The 13,317-nt window shown below is 31.1% G+C and overlaps 1 protein-coding gene and 3 long non-coding RNA genes across 9 annotated transcripts; 2 read left to right on the plus strand and 2 right to left on the minus strand.

Annotated features, from left to right (window-relative positions):
- Positions 1-1,379: 1,379 nt before the first annotated feature.
- LOC111832614 lies at positions 1,380-2,971 on the minus strand. The gene is made up of 2 exons (XR_002835501.1): positions 2,014-2,971; positions 1,380-1,597 (listed from the first exon to the last, which is right to left on the minus strand). It is a non-coding gene; the product is annotated as an uncharacterized LOC111832614 (long non-coding RNA).
- Positions 2,972-3,231: 260 nt separating this feature from the next.
- On the plus strand, positions 3,232-3,724 carry LOC111828671. The gene is made up of 2 exons (XR_002832472.1): positions 3,232-3,350; positions 3,486-3,724. It is a non-coding gene; the product is annotated as an uncharacterized LOC111828671 (long non-coding RNA).
- A 1,979-nt stretch (positions 3,725-5,703) lies between these two features.
- On the plus strand, positions 5,704-8,519 carry LOC111832470. Of its 4 annotated transcripts, none has more exons than XR_002835325.1 (6): positions 5,706-5,938; positions 6,348-6,688; positions 6,776-6,841; positions 6,956-7,021; positions 7,323-7,957; positions 8,086-8,519. XR_002835325.1 is itself a non-coding variant. In XM_023788843.1 (5 exons), exons 2-5 carry the CDS (start codon positions 6,353-6,355, stop codon positions 7,854-7,856), a joined length of 528 nt encoding a protein of 175 aa, XP_023644611.1. In that variant the 5' UTR covers positions 5,704-5,938; positions 6,348-6,352; the 3' UTR covers positions 7,857-8,479. The 4 variants fall into 4 exon arrangements, 2 of the variants coding, with proteins under 2 accessions (XP_023644611.1, XP_023644612.1); XR_002835326.1 differs by having other exon boundaries at positions 8,089-8,519; XM_023788843.1 differs by having other exon boundaries at positions 5,704-5,938; positions 7,797-8,479.
- A 3,140-nt stretch (positions 8,520-11,659) lies between these two features.
- On the minus strand, positions 11,660-13,033 carry LOC111832565. Of its 3 annotated transcripts, none has more exons than XR_002835473.1 (2): positions 12,167-13,033; positions 11,660-12,079 (listed from the first exon to the last, which is right to left on the minus strand). It is a non-coding gene; the product is annotated as an uncharacterized LOC111832565 (long non-coding RNA). The 3 variants fall into 3 exon arrangements; XR_002835472.1 differs by having other exon boundaries at positions 11,660-12,055; positions 12,159-13,033; XR_002835471.1 differs by having other exon boundaries at positions 11,660-12,055; positions 12,167-13,031.
- Positions 13,034-13,317: the final 284 nt, after the last annotated feature.

A 13,317-nucleotide genomic window follows, 5' to 3' on the forward strand; every position in this document is an offset into this window, starting at 1 on the left:
AAAAAGGGGTAAACCAAAAGGGGTATTTCTCAAAAATTCTCTTAATCTTTGTATGCTTTATGTTTTATATTTTATAATGTCTTAATTGTATATTTTCCCATCTTAATCCTTTTTTGTAACTTTGTAATTTTTAAATGTATAATATTAATCCAATATTTAATATGTTTTTACTTTTTAATTAAATCTAATTATTTTAATAAACTCAAAATATGATTATTATAATTATGGGACAAAAAACATAAATACACCAATGCTCATACATTAAAATTAAACATTTATCTCACATCCAAAATACTCTTAAAACAATCATGGGACCAAATAATGGTCCCAACCAATGCCCATGCCCTCATATATATTGGGAAAAAGCTTAAAAATACCTCATCTATTTTTTATTTGGACGTTTAATACATGATTTTTTTAGGTTGGAAGAATAATACTCAAAATAATAAAAACGTGCAATTTAATATTTAAAATAATAAATATTGTCATTTCTCTACCTACGATCTCTCAACAAAAAACATATTCCAATTTTACCCTTATTCACTTTTATTAATTATTAATGCATAAAAGACTATATTTTACTTTACTATTATATTGTAATATTTCTTTATATCTTTAATTAAAAATATAAATTTCATACTTCAATATTCATTTTTAGATTTGAAATATATAATTCAAAATATATCTTTCGTTCGATCTCTTAAAAGTTTTGGATAAAAATAGAATACAATTTTTGGATATAAAATATACAATTCAAAATATACCTTCATTGGATCTCTTAAAAAGTTTTAGATAAAAATGAAAAATGAAATATACATATCATTTTTGAATACGAAATATATAATTCAATATATATATCTTTCATTAGATTTCTTAAAAATATATATTTGAATAAAAATGAAATATTTTATTCAAATATATATTTTGGATATGAAACATATAATTCAAAATAAACCTTTCGTTGAATCACTTAATATTTTTTGGACAAAAATGAAAAATGAAATATGTATTTTGAATTAAATCTATAAATTAATGATACAATGAAATATTACTAGCAAATATTTGTTTCCAATAAAATTGTAATTAATTTCATGTCATTTATGCACTAATAATAAATATAAATGAAGAAGGGTAAAATTGGAATATATTTTTGTTGATAGATCGGAGGTAGGAAATTGTCAGTATTTAATAGTTTAGGTAATAAATTGCACGTTTTTATTATTTTGGGTATTATTTTTCCAACCAAAAAAAATCAAGTATTAAACGTCCAAATAAAAAATAGATAGAGATATTTTTATGCTTTTTTCCCCATATATATTGTCACTGTTTGTCAGTTTTGTTTTTTTAGGTGGAATATTATATTAGGGGATCGTACCCTCTACTCAATCTTTCACATTCATTTATATATGATTTATGTGTAAAAAATTATATGTATATGTCCTCTCTCTTTTGATGTTACATTCATTTCTACTTCACTAAGAGATCTTTCCTTTTGTGAATCCATAACGAAATTCAAGCTTCTATTAACATTTTGTTTCCAGTTACCACACACTAAGTACAACTCAACCATATTCACGAGCTTCACCAAAATCAACACCTTGATTAACAGCAAAATCAAAATCATGAGTTTCACAAGTCAATGTCAACACCAAAATCTAAATCAACACCGAAACCAAAATCAACACCAAAACCAAAATCAACACAAAAATCTCGAGTATCACAAATCCAGCCTCATCGATTAATTCTCAAACAAACACCAAAGCAAATTAATAAACGAATCCACATCAAAACAACATCACCAGCTTAATTTTGTTTCTCTTGACTCAACTAGTTCTCAAATCCACAACACGAAACTAATCAATTCCAATAAAATACCTAATCAAATCTAGAACCAAAGCTTAAATGATGACAACACCTAATAGAAGCTTAAATCTACAAAAACAGTGAAGAATCGAACAAATTGAAGATTCGAACAAAACGAAACACAGTGAATCGACAACGATGAAAGCTCACCTTACGACGACAGACACAAATGTATATGACGACGATGAAAGCTCACCGATGGACACAAATTGGGAGCCCTCATATAGTTTTAATGGGCCAAATTTTATTAATAGAACCCCTTAATGGGCCGGGCCACAAAGCACATATGAACAGAGACCAAAGCAACCGGAAACCTAAAAACCACCGGCGCCGGAGAAACGACTCGTGTCGTATTGACACCGCGAGCAAAGAGTCAGACCATTGATACTGGTGGATGCGAGGACCACGGCTTTGCAAACCACCGAGGGATCAAGAAGCGGAAAGGAAGCATCCAACTTCGGTGCCGTTTCTTCACCCTCGATCTATCGACCCGCCACAAACCTCCCGATATGGCCAACCTCCGACTACGCAGCACATTGTTGACACTCCCAGACCAAGCGAGCGGCCAACTTCGGACATAACCTCACCTCTTTTGAAACCGGCGAGTCTCCAATCGCTTCACCAAAACTCCTCTAGCCGACCCGGAGAAAGCAAGTCGTGGCGGCGACTAGGGCCGACGGCTCAATCAGAAGCCCAGACGCGCAGACTCCACGACGGCCGGCAAGATCCAAAAAGGATCCACCGTTAATCTCCAAGGCGCTTCAGCCACCCACCATCTCGTCCTTTGGCTTCCGCCGTAGATCCATCGCCGACACAACGGGCGAGCCACGAGGCAGCCGCTACACCTGCCGACTCCCTCATATCGGAGGTCTGTAGCACCGCACTCTAACCACTACATCGGGTCTAGATCTACGCCAGAGAAGAAGAAAAACCTCACCCAAGCCGACGGTGAGGAGAATTAGCTGTCTCTGAACACTCTGAATCTTGTGGGATTAAAAACCAAGGCCACTAGAGATCGGATCTGAGATTTGTTGAAAAGGTTTCTAGGAGAGAGAAGAGAGAGTTTTCGTGGAACGATTGTCCTCCGATTTGTTATTTAATAAATGAATATTCAAACTATGTTTGACTGTATGTAATATATTTCCATGAATTGGCTTCTAAGTTCAAACATATTAAAGATTTAGTTACATATACACGTGTATATACATACACTTGTATACCATATATTTATTGGTAGCAAATATAAAAGAATCATTATGGTCAAAATAATATCTTGGAGTATTAAATTGACATTTTTTTAAAAAAAAATACAAAATCCTATAAATTTAGCTTCTTCTACAAAACTATAAAGTTACAAACCATCTTTTCTTCTTAACAGAAATAAACCTGAAAGATTTATATGATGAATATCACAAAGAACTCTGTCACATTTTTTCTTGTCATAATACTGACAATTTCGTTATTAGACAACAATGTTTTAGCCGCAGGTACTTGATGTTTCTTACATAAGAGTTTTCTTCTATCCTATCTTTATATTGTAACTATTTTGAATATTTTTCTTTTACAAAATATAGAATCGCGATAACCATTATATACATGTATGTTTTGGGTTGTATTTGTAGGACCACCAAACTGTTTTGCTAAATGTGCAATAGGATATTATGAAGATTATGAATGCCACATTGACTGTGCAATGAAAAATTATCGTACTGGACATTGTGTTCCAAATAAGAGCACTGGAAAATGTTGTTGCACTAGTTGGTGATTTAAGCGATGAACTATGTTTTTATGAGCTTTTATGGTTTTGGTTTCCAATTGAAATATGTACTAAATTCATCAAAATAAAAACTATTTTACTATATGGTATTGCTTTTATTAAATCACAATTACTCAATGAATAAGGTAGAATCCAACTTAGTTTCCGAGAGTTTTGATACTTGTAGGCTTTCTTTCCTGAGATTCCGGTACCGGAATTTGCAGGCATTACATTAATACTTTGTTTCCGTGTTTCTTAATAATGCTCAGTGTTATAAAATATTAGTACTAATAAATTGTGCAGTTAAATCAAATATTACTTATAGTAGGAAAACTGAATACAATGAGAAAAATAATAAGGGGGAATTTCAAAAGTACTCCTTTTCATATACCTCTTTTTAAAAATACCTCCTTTTCAAACTTTATCAAAAAACCCACTAAAAATGTTGAAATTTATCCAAATATGTGTGTAAGCTTATAAATATATACACAAATTACCTTTATATGTGTATAAAACTTTATATACCTTTCATAAATAGCGTAAAAATAACTTATAAAAAACCTTATAAAAACCTTATAAAAACCGTATAAACCCTTTAAAAACCTTTTAAAAACCTTTTAAAAACCTTATAAAACTTATAAAAATGATTTAAAACTATTTAAAACATTTTAAAATATTTGTATCGAATCTCCCAGTAGTAGTTACTATATAGAAGTACCTTATAAACTATATAAAACTTTATAATTTTTATATTTAAAAAGGGGTATTTTTGAAAATGGATAGATAAAGGGGGTATTTTTAAAAAGGGGTACACCAAAAGGGGTATTTCTCAAAAATTCTCAAATAATAATAATAATAATAATTGTATTTTGAGGATCAAACTTGGCAGCTATATTGAACGATCTTGAAAATTTATCAAAATTATTTAACTATTTTGAAAAACTGGTTACTGGTTAGATGTACATATACACCTTTGTTTTTTTTTGTTTATACCCTTTGTTAATTCTATCTCTTTACTGGTCACTACATTTTTAATAAATAAAAAATATTAATTCATTGAGATGTTCCTTCGTGATAAAGTTAACACATAAATTAATGAGAATTTTTGAGAAATACCCCTTTTGGTGTACCCCTTTTTAAAAATACCCCTCTTTTCTATCCATTTTCAAAAATACCCCTTTTCAAATATGAAAAATTATAAAGTTTTATATCGTTAATAAGGTACATCGAGGTCATCATTACTACTGGGAGACTAAATCAAAATATTTATAAGGTTTTAAAAGGTTATAAACGGCATTTATAATGTTTTTATAAGGTTTTTAAAAGGTTTACACAGTTTTTATAAGGTTTTTAAATGGTGTTTAAAAGGTTTTTAAAAGGTATTTATACGGTATTTATGAAATATATATATAAATTTACACACATATAAAGATAATTTGTGTCTATAAATATAAGTTTACACATATGTTTTTGATAAAATTCAAATTTTACAGTGAATTTTTGATAAAACTAGAAAGAGGGGTATTTTTAAAAAGTGGTATTGGAAAAAGGGTATTTTTGAAATTCCCCCTAAATTAATTTGCTGATTTTTTTAAAAAAAATTCTTTATTATTATTCAAGTTCTTTTTATTAAATATTTTCTTGTGTAATTATTCAACGTTAAATGGCTACCAAAATTATAAAATATTAAGAGCATAATTGTTTTTTCCAATAAATTGATCTTTGACCGTATATAATATATTTCCATGAATTCACATATAAGTAGTAAGAATTAGTTTGTACATATCTCCAAATATTTATTGGTAGCAAATATGAAAGATCAATATGGTCAAAATAAAATCTTGGAGTATTAAATTGAGATTTTTTTTTTGAATTACAAAATCATATAAATATATTTATACTATTAATTGGGAAGGACAAGCTGTGTCCAAACAGACCCCAATTTGTTTTTAAAATGTCATGAAACTTATCCCTGTAGCCAACAGAATTTAAGACACCAGTTTTTTCAAAAAATAAATAAATAATAAAAAACAAATCTATATATATTTATGGAAATAGAAATTGATACCAATGCCCTTTTTATGTTACCCTCTTTTAAATCTACCCCTTTTTGCCATTTTTACTTATACCCTCTATTAAAAATTTAAGACCATTTTACCCTGCAACCAAAACATTTGTTTCTTTCTTCTTCCACGCCGACAAAATTTCTCTCCCTCTCTCGTCGCGTCTCTCCTCGCCGTAATCATCATCGCGTCTCTCTTTCGCCGGAATTACATCTCGCCGGAATCACCGTCGTCTCTCTTTCGCCGTCGTCACCAGGTTCTGTTCTCTTATTGAATCGATTTCAGATTTAATTGATTTCAAGTTTAACCTAAATCGATTTCGAATCAAATTTGAAGTTTAGCCTAAACGACCCGATTTTGAATCGTTTTTGGTGTTGATTATGTGATTATGTGAATCGATTCTTCAGTCATACTGTTTTCTAATAGATTTTGTGTTCAATCGATTTTGTGTTTAAACGATTTTTGTGATAGATTTTTTCATACTGTTTTTGTGATAGATTTCGTGTTTTGTGATAGATTTTTTGATAGATTTTGAATCGTTTTTGGTGTTGATTATGTTATTATGTGAATCAATAGAAAGAGCTCTTATTCTGTATTCAACTAGTTGGGTTTTGTTTGTATAGATTATTTTGATTGACAGATCTTTGTAATTTTAATATTCTCAGGTTCAATGGTTGAATTGTATTCTATATGTGGCTTTTGGAGTTACATATATAATAATTGTGGGGAGTTTGATGTTGATCTAGAAAGGGGAGCTTCTCTTGTCAACATAGATGAGAACATTAGTTTTGCGGAGTTGGTTGAAGTTCTTGTTGATGATTTTCATATTTATAGGGTGTCAAATCTTGTGAATCTTAGTTACAAGATAGACTCTAATTTAGAGCTTCATCCACTTTATATAAGAATTGATAGACAACTTCAAACATTTTTGACAAAACCGCTTCCAAGTGGAGGCTTTCATAAACTTTGTGTGACAATAGAAGATATTTCTTTTACAGTTGAGCAGGTATCCTTCTATACATATTATTTCTTACATATTTTTAACAGCTTAAAAAAGTCTTGTAAACTTTTTAAAAACTTAAATCTCTTGTAGGGTGGAACAACCTCAAATCCATTTGATGAGAGTGTCTTTCCTTCACAAGCTCCCACTCCTGTTTTGGTAACTTATTAGACATTTTGAAATCGCTTATAACCTCTTTATAGTATTACTTACATATTTATAACTCTTTTAAAAATTCTTGTAAAACCTTTAAAAAACTTACATCTCTTATAGGGTGCAACAACCTCAAATCCATTTGCTGCAAGAGTGCTTCCTTTCCAAGCTCCTACTCCTCTTCAGGTAACTTATCATACACACGTCTTAAAGTACTTCTTACAAAATCCTTATGTTATCTCTTACATATGTTATTACAACACCTTTAAAAATTCTTGTAAAACCTTTAAAAACTTATATCTCTATTAATTTTTATTATTATTTCACTATACACACTTTTAAAACTTTACCATCTTTCTACAGTTTTTATAATTCATTGTAATCACATGATAAAATTATCATTAAAAATATTTTACACAACTTTAAAAAATCATTGTAAATATTTTTATGACCTTTTTGAAAAATCTTTTTATGTATTTTTTTGTAGACAAGGCCTTATTTTATGACAAATGAGGCGTGTGTATCTGAATCATCTGGTATTCATAGTCAACAGTTTATAACTGAAATATCCCACCAAGAAGAGGGTGGTTTAAGTAATGCTTGTTCATCTGCTTTAAGTGATGTTGGTTCTTTGATCTGTGGGAAATTATTTAAGAACAAAGGGGAAATGGTAGATCTGATGAGGAAGTTTGCTGTGAAACATAGTTTGGAGTTTATGACAGACAAATCTGATAAGGATAGATATGTTCTTCATTGTATTGATGAAAAATGTGGTTGGAGACTTCGTGCAATTAGGGTAAAGTCATCAGAGAGTTTTCATCACCAATAATAGTCTTCGCCTCAACCTGCAAAAATTAAATTATACTCAAAATCTCCATATTTACTAGCACATAAATAGCTTGTTGACAGGTATGGACTGTTAATAAGTGTAAAACTTACGTTATTCATTCGTTTAACAAAGTTTACTAGCGCAGAAAAAGATGGTGCGGTAGTGCTCTCCCAGTTGAATATCAAAGGATAGTCAGAGTTGGACGTGTTAGATCTTTTTCCAAATGCTGCACCCAACACTGGAACTGCGCTCAAAGCCCATACTGTTATTGCTATAGGAAATCCCTTGACGTCGTACGCACCTTTTAACCAAGTTTTCTTATTCATCTTTTGAATGCATGATGAAAGAACAACATACGCTTCTTTTCCCCACGATTGGGCTGTGTACATATCAAAATCTGAAGCATGTTCCAATCTATCAGCAGGTATTTTCTCTTGACAAGATAATGTAAGGAGTATCCCTTCAGTTAAAACTACAGCACCAAGGCAAAACTTTTCTTCATCTTCAATTTCTTCTTCACCATCTTCTACTTTCCTAAACAAACGGTTCTGTATTTGACTCAGAGTAAATTGTCCACCTTGTGTCCAGAAGTACTGCTCTTTCACAAGGTCTTTGCCTTTTCGTTGAAGATCTCTATCAACAGCTTGACATTGAATACCTGTTTTTTATTAAACAAAGATTTAAAAACTTTAACAAAATCGTTGTAGTCATTCTAAAATAGCTTTTAAAACTCAAGTGAACACATTGTAAAATCTTTAAAATATCTTGTAAACCTTTAAAAATAGCTTGTAAACAGTTTAAAAATAGCTTGTAAACCTTGTAAACACTTGTAAACTCTTATAAATAGCTTACAGACGCCTTTTAACCATTTAAAATAACTTGTAAAGTTTTAAAAACAACTAATGTAAAACTATAATAATCCAGTAAGTTACCTGTCGTGAGAAAGAATTCTCTTAATGAGAATCTTATTGGCTGTGAGTCAACCACAAACCAGAGAGTAGATCCTTTTGTTTTCAGTCTTCGCTGCATCAAGAAATGGAAAATCTTTCCCGAAAACTTGATGTCTCCAATCTTTGAGGCAATTTCTATTACTCTCCCAAGGAACGATTGCTGGAGCTTTTCAAATAGCTTGATCCCCAAAGCTTGTTTCACCCTTTCAACAAGCCCCCAATCAGAATGTTGTATGATTGTCCCTTTAGAATCTTGTTCGTCATCTTGAATCAATTTTGGCAATTTGAGTTCTCCAAATGAGTCTTGGTTTTCCATCTATACAAAGATAATACAATATCAATCCAAAACAGTTGATTCAAAATAGTATTCATACAAAAGATGGTTAGATATGAACGGTATAAGAATCACATACTAACTACTATTGAATCACATACTAACGGTATAAGTTAACTAAGTTCCCAATTGAATCACATACTAACTACTATTGAAAATTGAATCAGTTGAAAACTTATAACAATTCACTATCGATTTCTCTAAATTTCTTCTAAAAATTCACGATCAAATCTGAGACTTTCACTATTTTCTAATCAAAACCAAAAATGAGAGTCTGATAGGTTGATTTCTCCGACTCAATACGAAATCGAAAGAAGATACCTACCGGAATCAAAACCTAAAATGAGAATCTCGACGATATATTGAGAACGATGAAAAGAAGATACCTACCGGAATGATTGAGAACGATGTATCAGTTAATCGGTTCAGTCTTCGCCTTAGTGTTCGTCGCCGTTGTCTCCGTCTCCGTCGTTGCAGTCGTCGCTGATATGATCGTGGCTAGCACGGAGCAAGAGGCTACAGAGAAACCGGAGATGGTGGGAAGGATCACTCGTTCAAGAGCTAAGGAGATGGCCAAGGAAGCACACGCATTCATAGCTGACGGGTCATTCAACCTACCAAGGATCCAAGTCTTCAACATATCTAACCTGAAGACTTCACCCGGTGATGAGGACTAGGTAACTTAGGTGAGAAGTTTGTACTCTTTTTCCCATAGCTGAGTTTTGTCCCAATGGGTTTTCTCAGCATGGTTTTTAATGAGGCAAATGGATCACTACGTCGAGTTATCTAGAAATCATTACCAAAGGGGAATAATGTACTTCTGTACTACTACAGGTCGTCAAGCTTCTGTACTAGTTCAGCCGACTTCTGTACTACTACAGGACGTCGGGAAATCTTGCTGTTTTTATTATTTCCTTAAAACGTCTTGTTGTTTTGGTTTTGAACTTCTTGTTGTTTGGAGTGTCGTGCCCTAGGGTATTTAAAACCCAAAGCTACGCCTCTTTTCTCTTTAGCGAAGAAGTTGTATGAACAAGTATTGTCACACTTTTTCTCTCAATTCGAATTCTTGAATGCGTTCTAGATTTCCGGGTTTCTATACACTTTGTGATTCAGAAACTCTTCATTGTTACAATCCATACAACCACCTAAACATCTATCTCCATCAAACCATTGTTTCATCATTCAATCTTCTCATATCATCATTCACGTTCATCGCCCATCATCATCAACAAACTCACGTCGCCTATCACCTATCTTCAGCCTTCATCGGAGTTCTATCCTAGGGAGATCATATTAGTCGCCGTCGTTGCAGTCGTTGCAGTCGTTGCCGATTTCTCTCTTAATCGCGCACTCTCGTTGTCGCCGGCGAAATTTGGGGGAGAAAGAACAAATGATTTGTTCTTTTGAAACCCTAGAAGTTCAGTAAGGGTAAATTGGTCTTTCGTCACATGAGAATGGTTATTATTGAAAATGGGCTCTTACAGAGACTATATTTAAAAAAGGGTATGTTAAAAAAGGTTAGTTCTGCAATTCTCCCTTATAGAAATCATATTAATTTTGTTGCCAAAAAGGTGGACAATTAAATTCGGAAATTTACATATGTAACTTTTTGAGATATTTTTTAAACAATAACTTAATAATCAAATCTAATTTATAGTATTTTTTTATTTGGTTTAATGGTTTTAGTCAAGAGGTTTATGTTACTTGTATTTTGTATAACTCTTATAATATGATAATATATTTATTTTGTGTGACAAAAATCATCATATTTTTTTTTAAATGATATTTTAGGTAAAATAAAAATAAAAATAAATATGGTATATATCCTACAATAGCATAAAATATGGAGAAATATTCAAAAAAATTGATAATATAATTAAAAAAAATTTAAATGTTGAAATCTTAAATAATTAATTAAAAAAACTTAAATAAATAATTAAAATGTTTAAATAAAAAACCCCACATGTACGTGCTATATTTTTAAATAAATAATTAAAATGTTTAATTAAAAAACTTAAATAAATAATTAAAATGTTTAAATAAATTAAGTTTCATATTACTTAAATATTTCAAATATCGGGAGAAGAAATAACGGATACAGAAAGAGAACATGTAATTTAATTAGTTAATTACAAGCTATATAATGTTGTTTTCTAATAAAACATGTAATTTCAATTGTTTTTATATGATGTGATAGTTCACGAATTATGTGATGTGATAGTTCACGAATTCAATTGATTTATAACTTATCACTAATTCGGTTCACACTCGATCCAAATCTCTTATCATGTTGATCCGAATATTGCAAATTTTATGAGACTTAGGTTTTACAATCAACCCCACATGTACGTGCTATATGTTTTTACAGCGTAATAATTAACGGTATTGGTTTTTTAATGTTCTTAATTACAGGCTATATAATGTTGTATTTAAAAAAAACATGTCAATGATGCTTAATTAAATTGATTACCATAAAAATAAAAATAAATATGGTATATATCCTACAATAGCATAAAATATGGAGAAATATTCAAAAAAATTGATAATATAATTAAAAAAAATTTAAATGTTGAAATCTTAAATAATTAATTAAAAAAACTTAAATAAATAATTAAATTAAATTAATTATTTATTTAATCTTCATAAAAACCTTGTAAAATTACTAAATTAAATTTTACATGATTTTAAAAGTTTGTATACAGATTATAAAAGGTTCTAAAAAGATGTTATATATCCTTAGTTTCTTCTTATAAAAATGTTACAAATCCATACACACTTTAATCATAAGCCCTTTAACAAACTAAAAAAAAAAGGTCACACACACATTGTACTTGAAATACAAGTAAAAGGCAAGTTACTAACCACATAATCACTAGATGACAAACAAAGAAGCATATTTCAACTTAAGCACCAATTTTCTTATCACATGAGTTTGTTTCTTAGTCTGAAACTATCGTTAGATATACCGCTTTCTACCAGCACTTCTTACTTCTCCACCAGTGTACTCAAGGCTGGCTCTCACATGTCTCCACTCCTCTTGGTAGAATACTAAAAACAGAGCTCAAAGCTTCTTGAATAATTCAAAATTCTAATATCCAACAGTAATCCTGCAACACAAACCATGAATATATCTAGATACAATTCATTCACAGCTTGTCTAGTTGATTATACAATAGGGCCACGAATTGAAACCAATAAAACATTCACTACCTCAGTACCTTGTTAGTGTCTTGCAGCTGGAGATTCGTACCCTTGCTATGAATATCTCGGACTGAGATGGTTCTTCCTATCTGAAGACGACAACCTTTCGTTTGCTTGCAAATTCACAAATTGTTTGCTATGAACTAATCATATTGGAAATCACACACATTCAACTCCACCACCTTAATAATATCATATCCTACAGCTATTACTAAAAACATGCCTTATCTTTTCCATTTGATTTCGAGTGCAGATGCAAAACATCTTCACTAACAAACATCATTCTGTAAAATCATAGAAATATGCAGCAAACTAACAAATGCAGACTGTATTAGATATGTTGGCATACTGAAGTCGATCTCTTAAATATGATACCTTCACTAAACCTTACTTGTCTATAACAATCAAATCTAGATTATATCCAAACTAAAAGTATATAAAAGTACCAATTCCAGCATCTCACTGTTGTAGGAGAATCTAGGCCGTGATTTGATAGAGTGAAGCGAATACGTGTGCTATGCTTGACGAGATGTTGAAAGTGAGTTACCAGACCACGTCGAACTGAGCAGAGCACATTTCATCTCGCCATAGCACACCAAATCTCAGCACACCACGACCAAGAACAATGAATCACGACGGAGAACAATAAATTCAGGGGCTTGAAGGAACGTAGAGATAGTCGGCGACGGGGTGAACTGTAAACTAGGATTCTCATAAATCAACATCAATGGATCGCCGTCGCCGTCGAGAGAGAGAGATGAGTCGGGTTTTCGCCGTCGAGAGAGAGATTGGTGAAGAAGAGATTTTTTAGGTTAAAACAAATGAGGGCAGAATCGTCTTTTTGCACTAAAATAGGGGTAGTTTTAAAAATGCTCTCCCTACTGGGGTATTTTTAAAAATGTGATCCTCAAAAGGGGTAGTTTTAAAATTGTCCCAAACAAAATAACTAAACTATTTCTCATCAAAAACAAGACGATATAAAAAATATAGAAACTTAAATTCAATTTCAACTTTCAAATATCAAATGATGAGTATGATACAGGAATATGAAATTTAAATAGCAAAAGTAAGTTTCAAATTACTTAAATATTTCAAATATCGAGACAAGAAATAACATATACGGAAATATAACCGGTAATTTAGAAAATAAAAATTATTATCTTAACTA

The sequence above is a fragment of the Capsella rubella genome, unplaced genomic scaffold, assembly GCF_000375325.1.
Source record: "Capsella rubella cultivar Monte Gargano unplaced genomic scaffold, Caprub1_0 scaffold_1, whole genome shotgun sequence".
In the NCBI taxonomy this organism is placed as follows: Eukaryota; Viridiplantae; Streptophyta; class Magnoliopsida; order Brassicales; family Brassicaceae; genus Capsella; species Capsella rubella.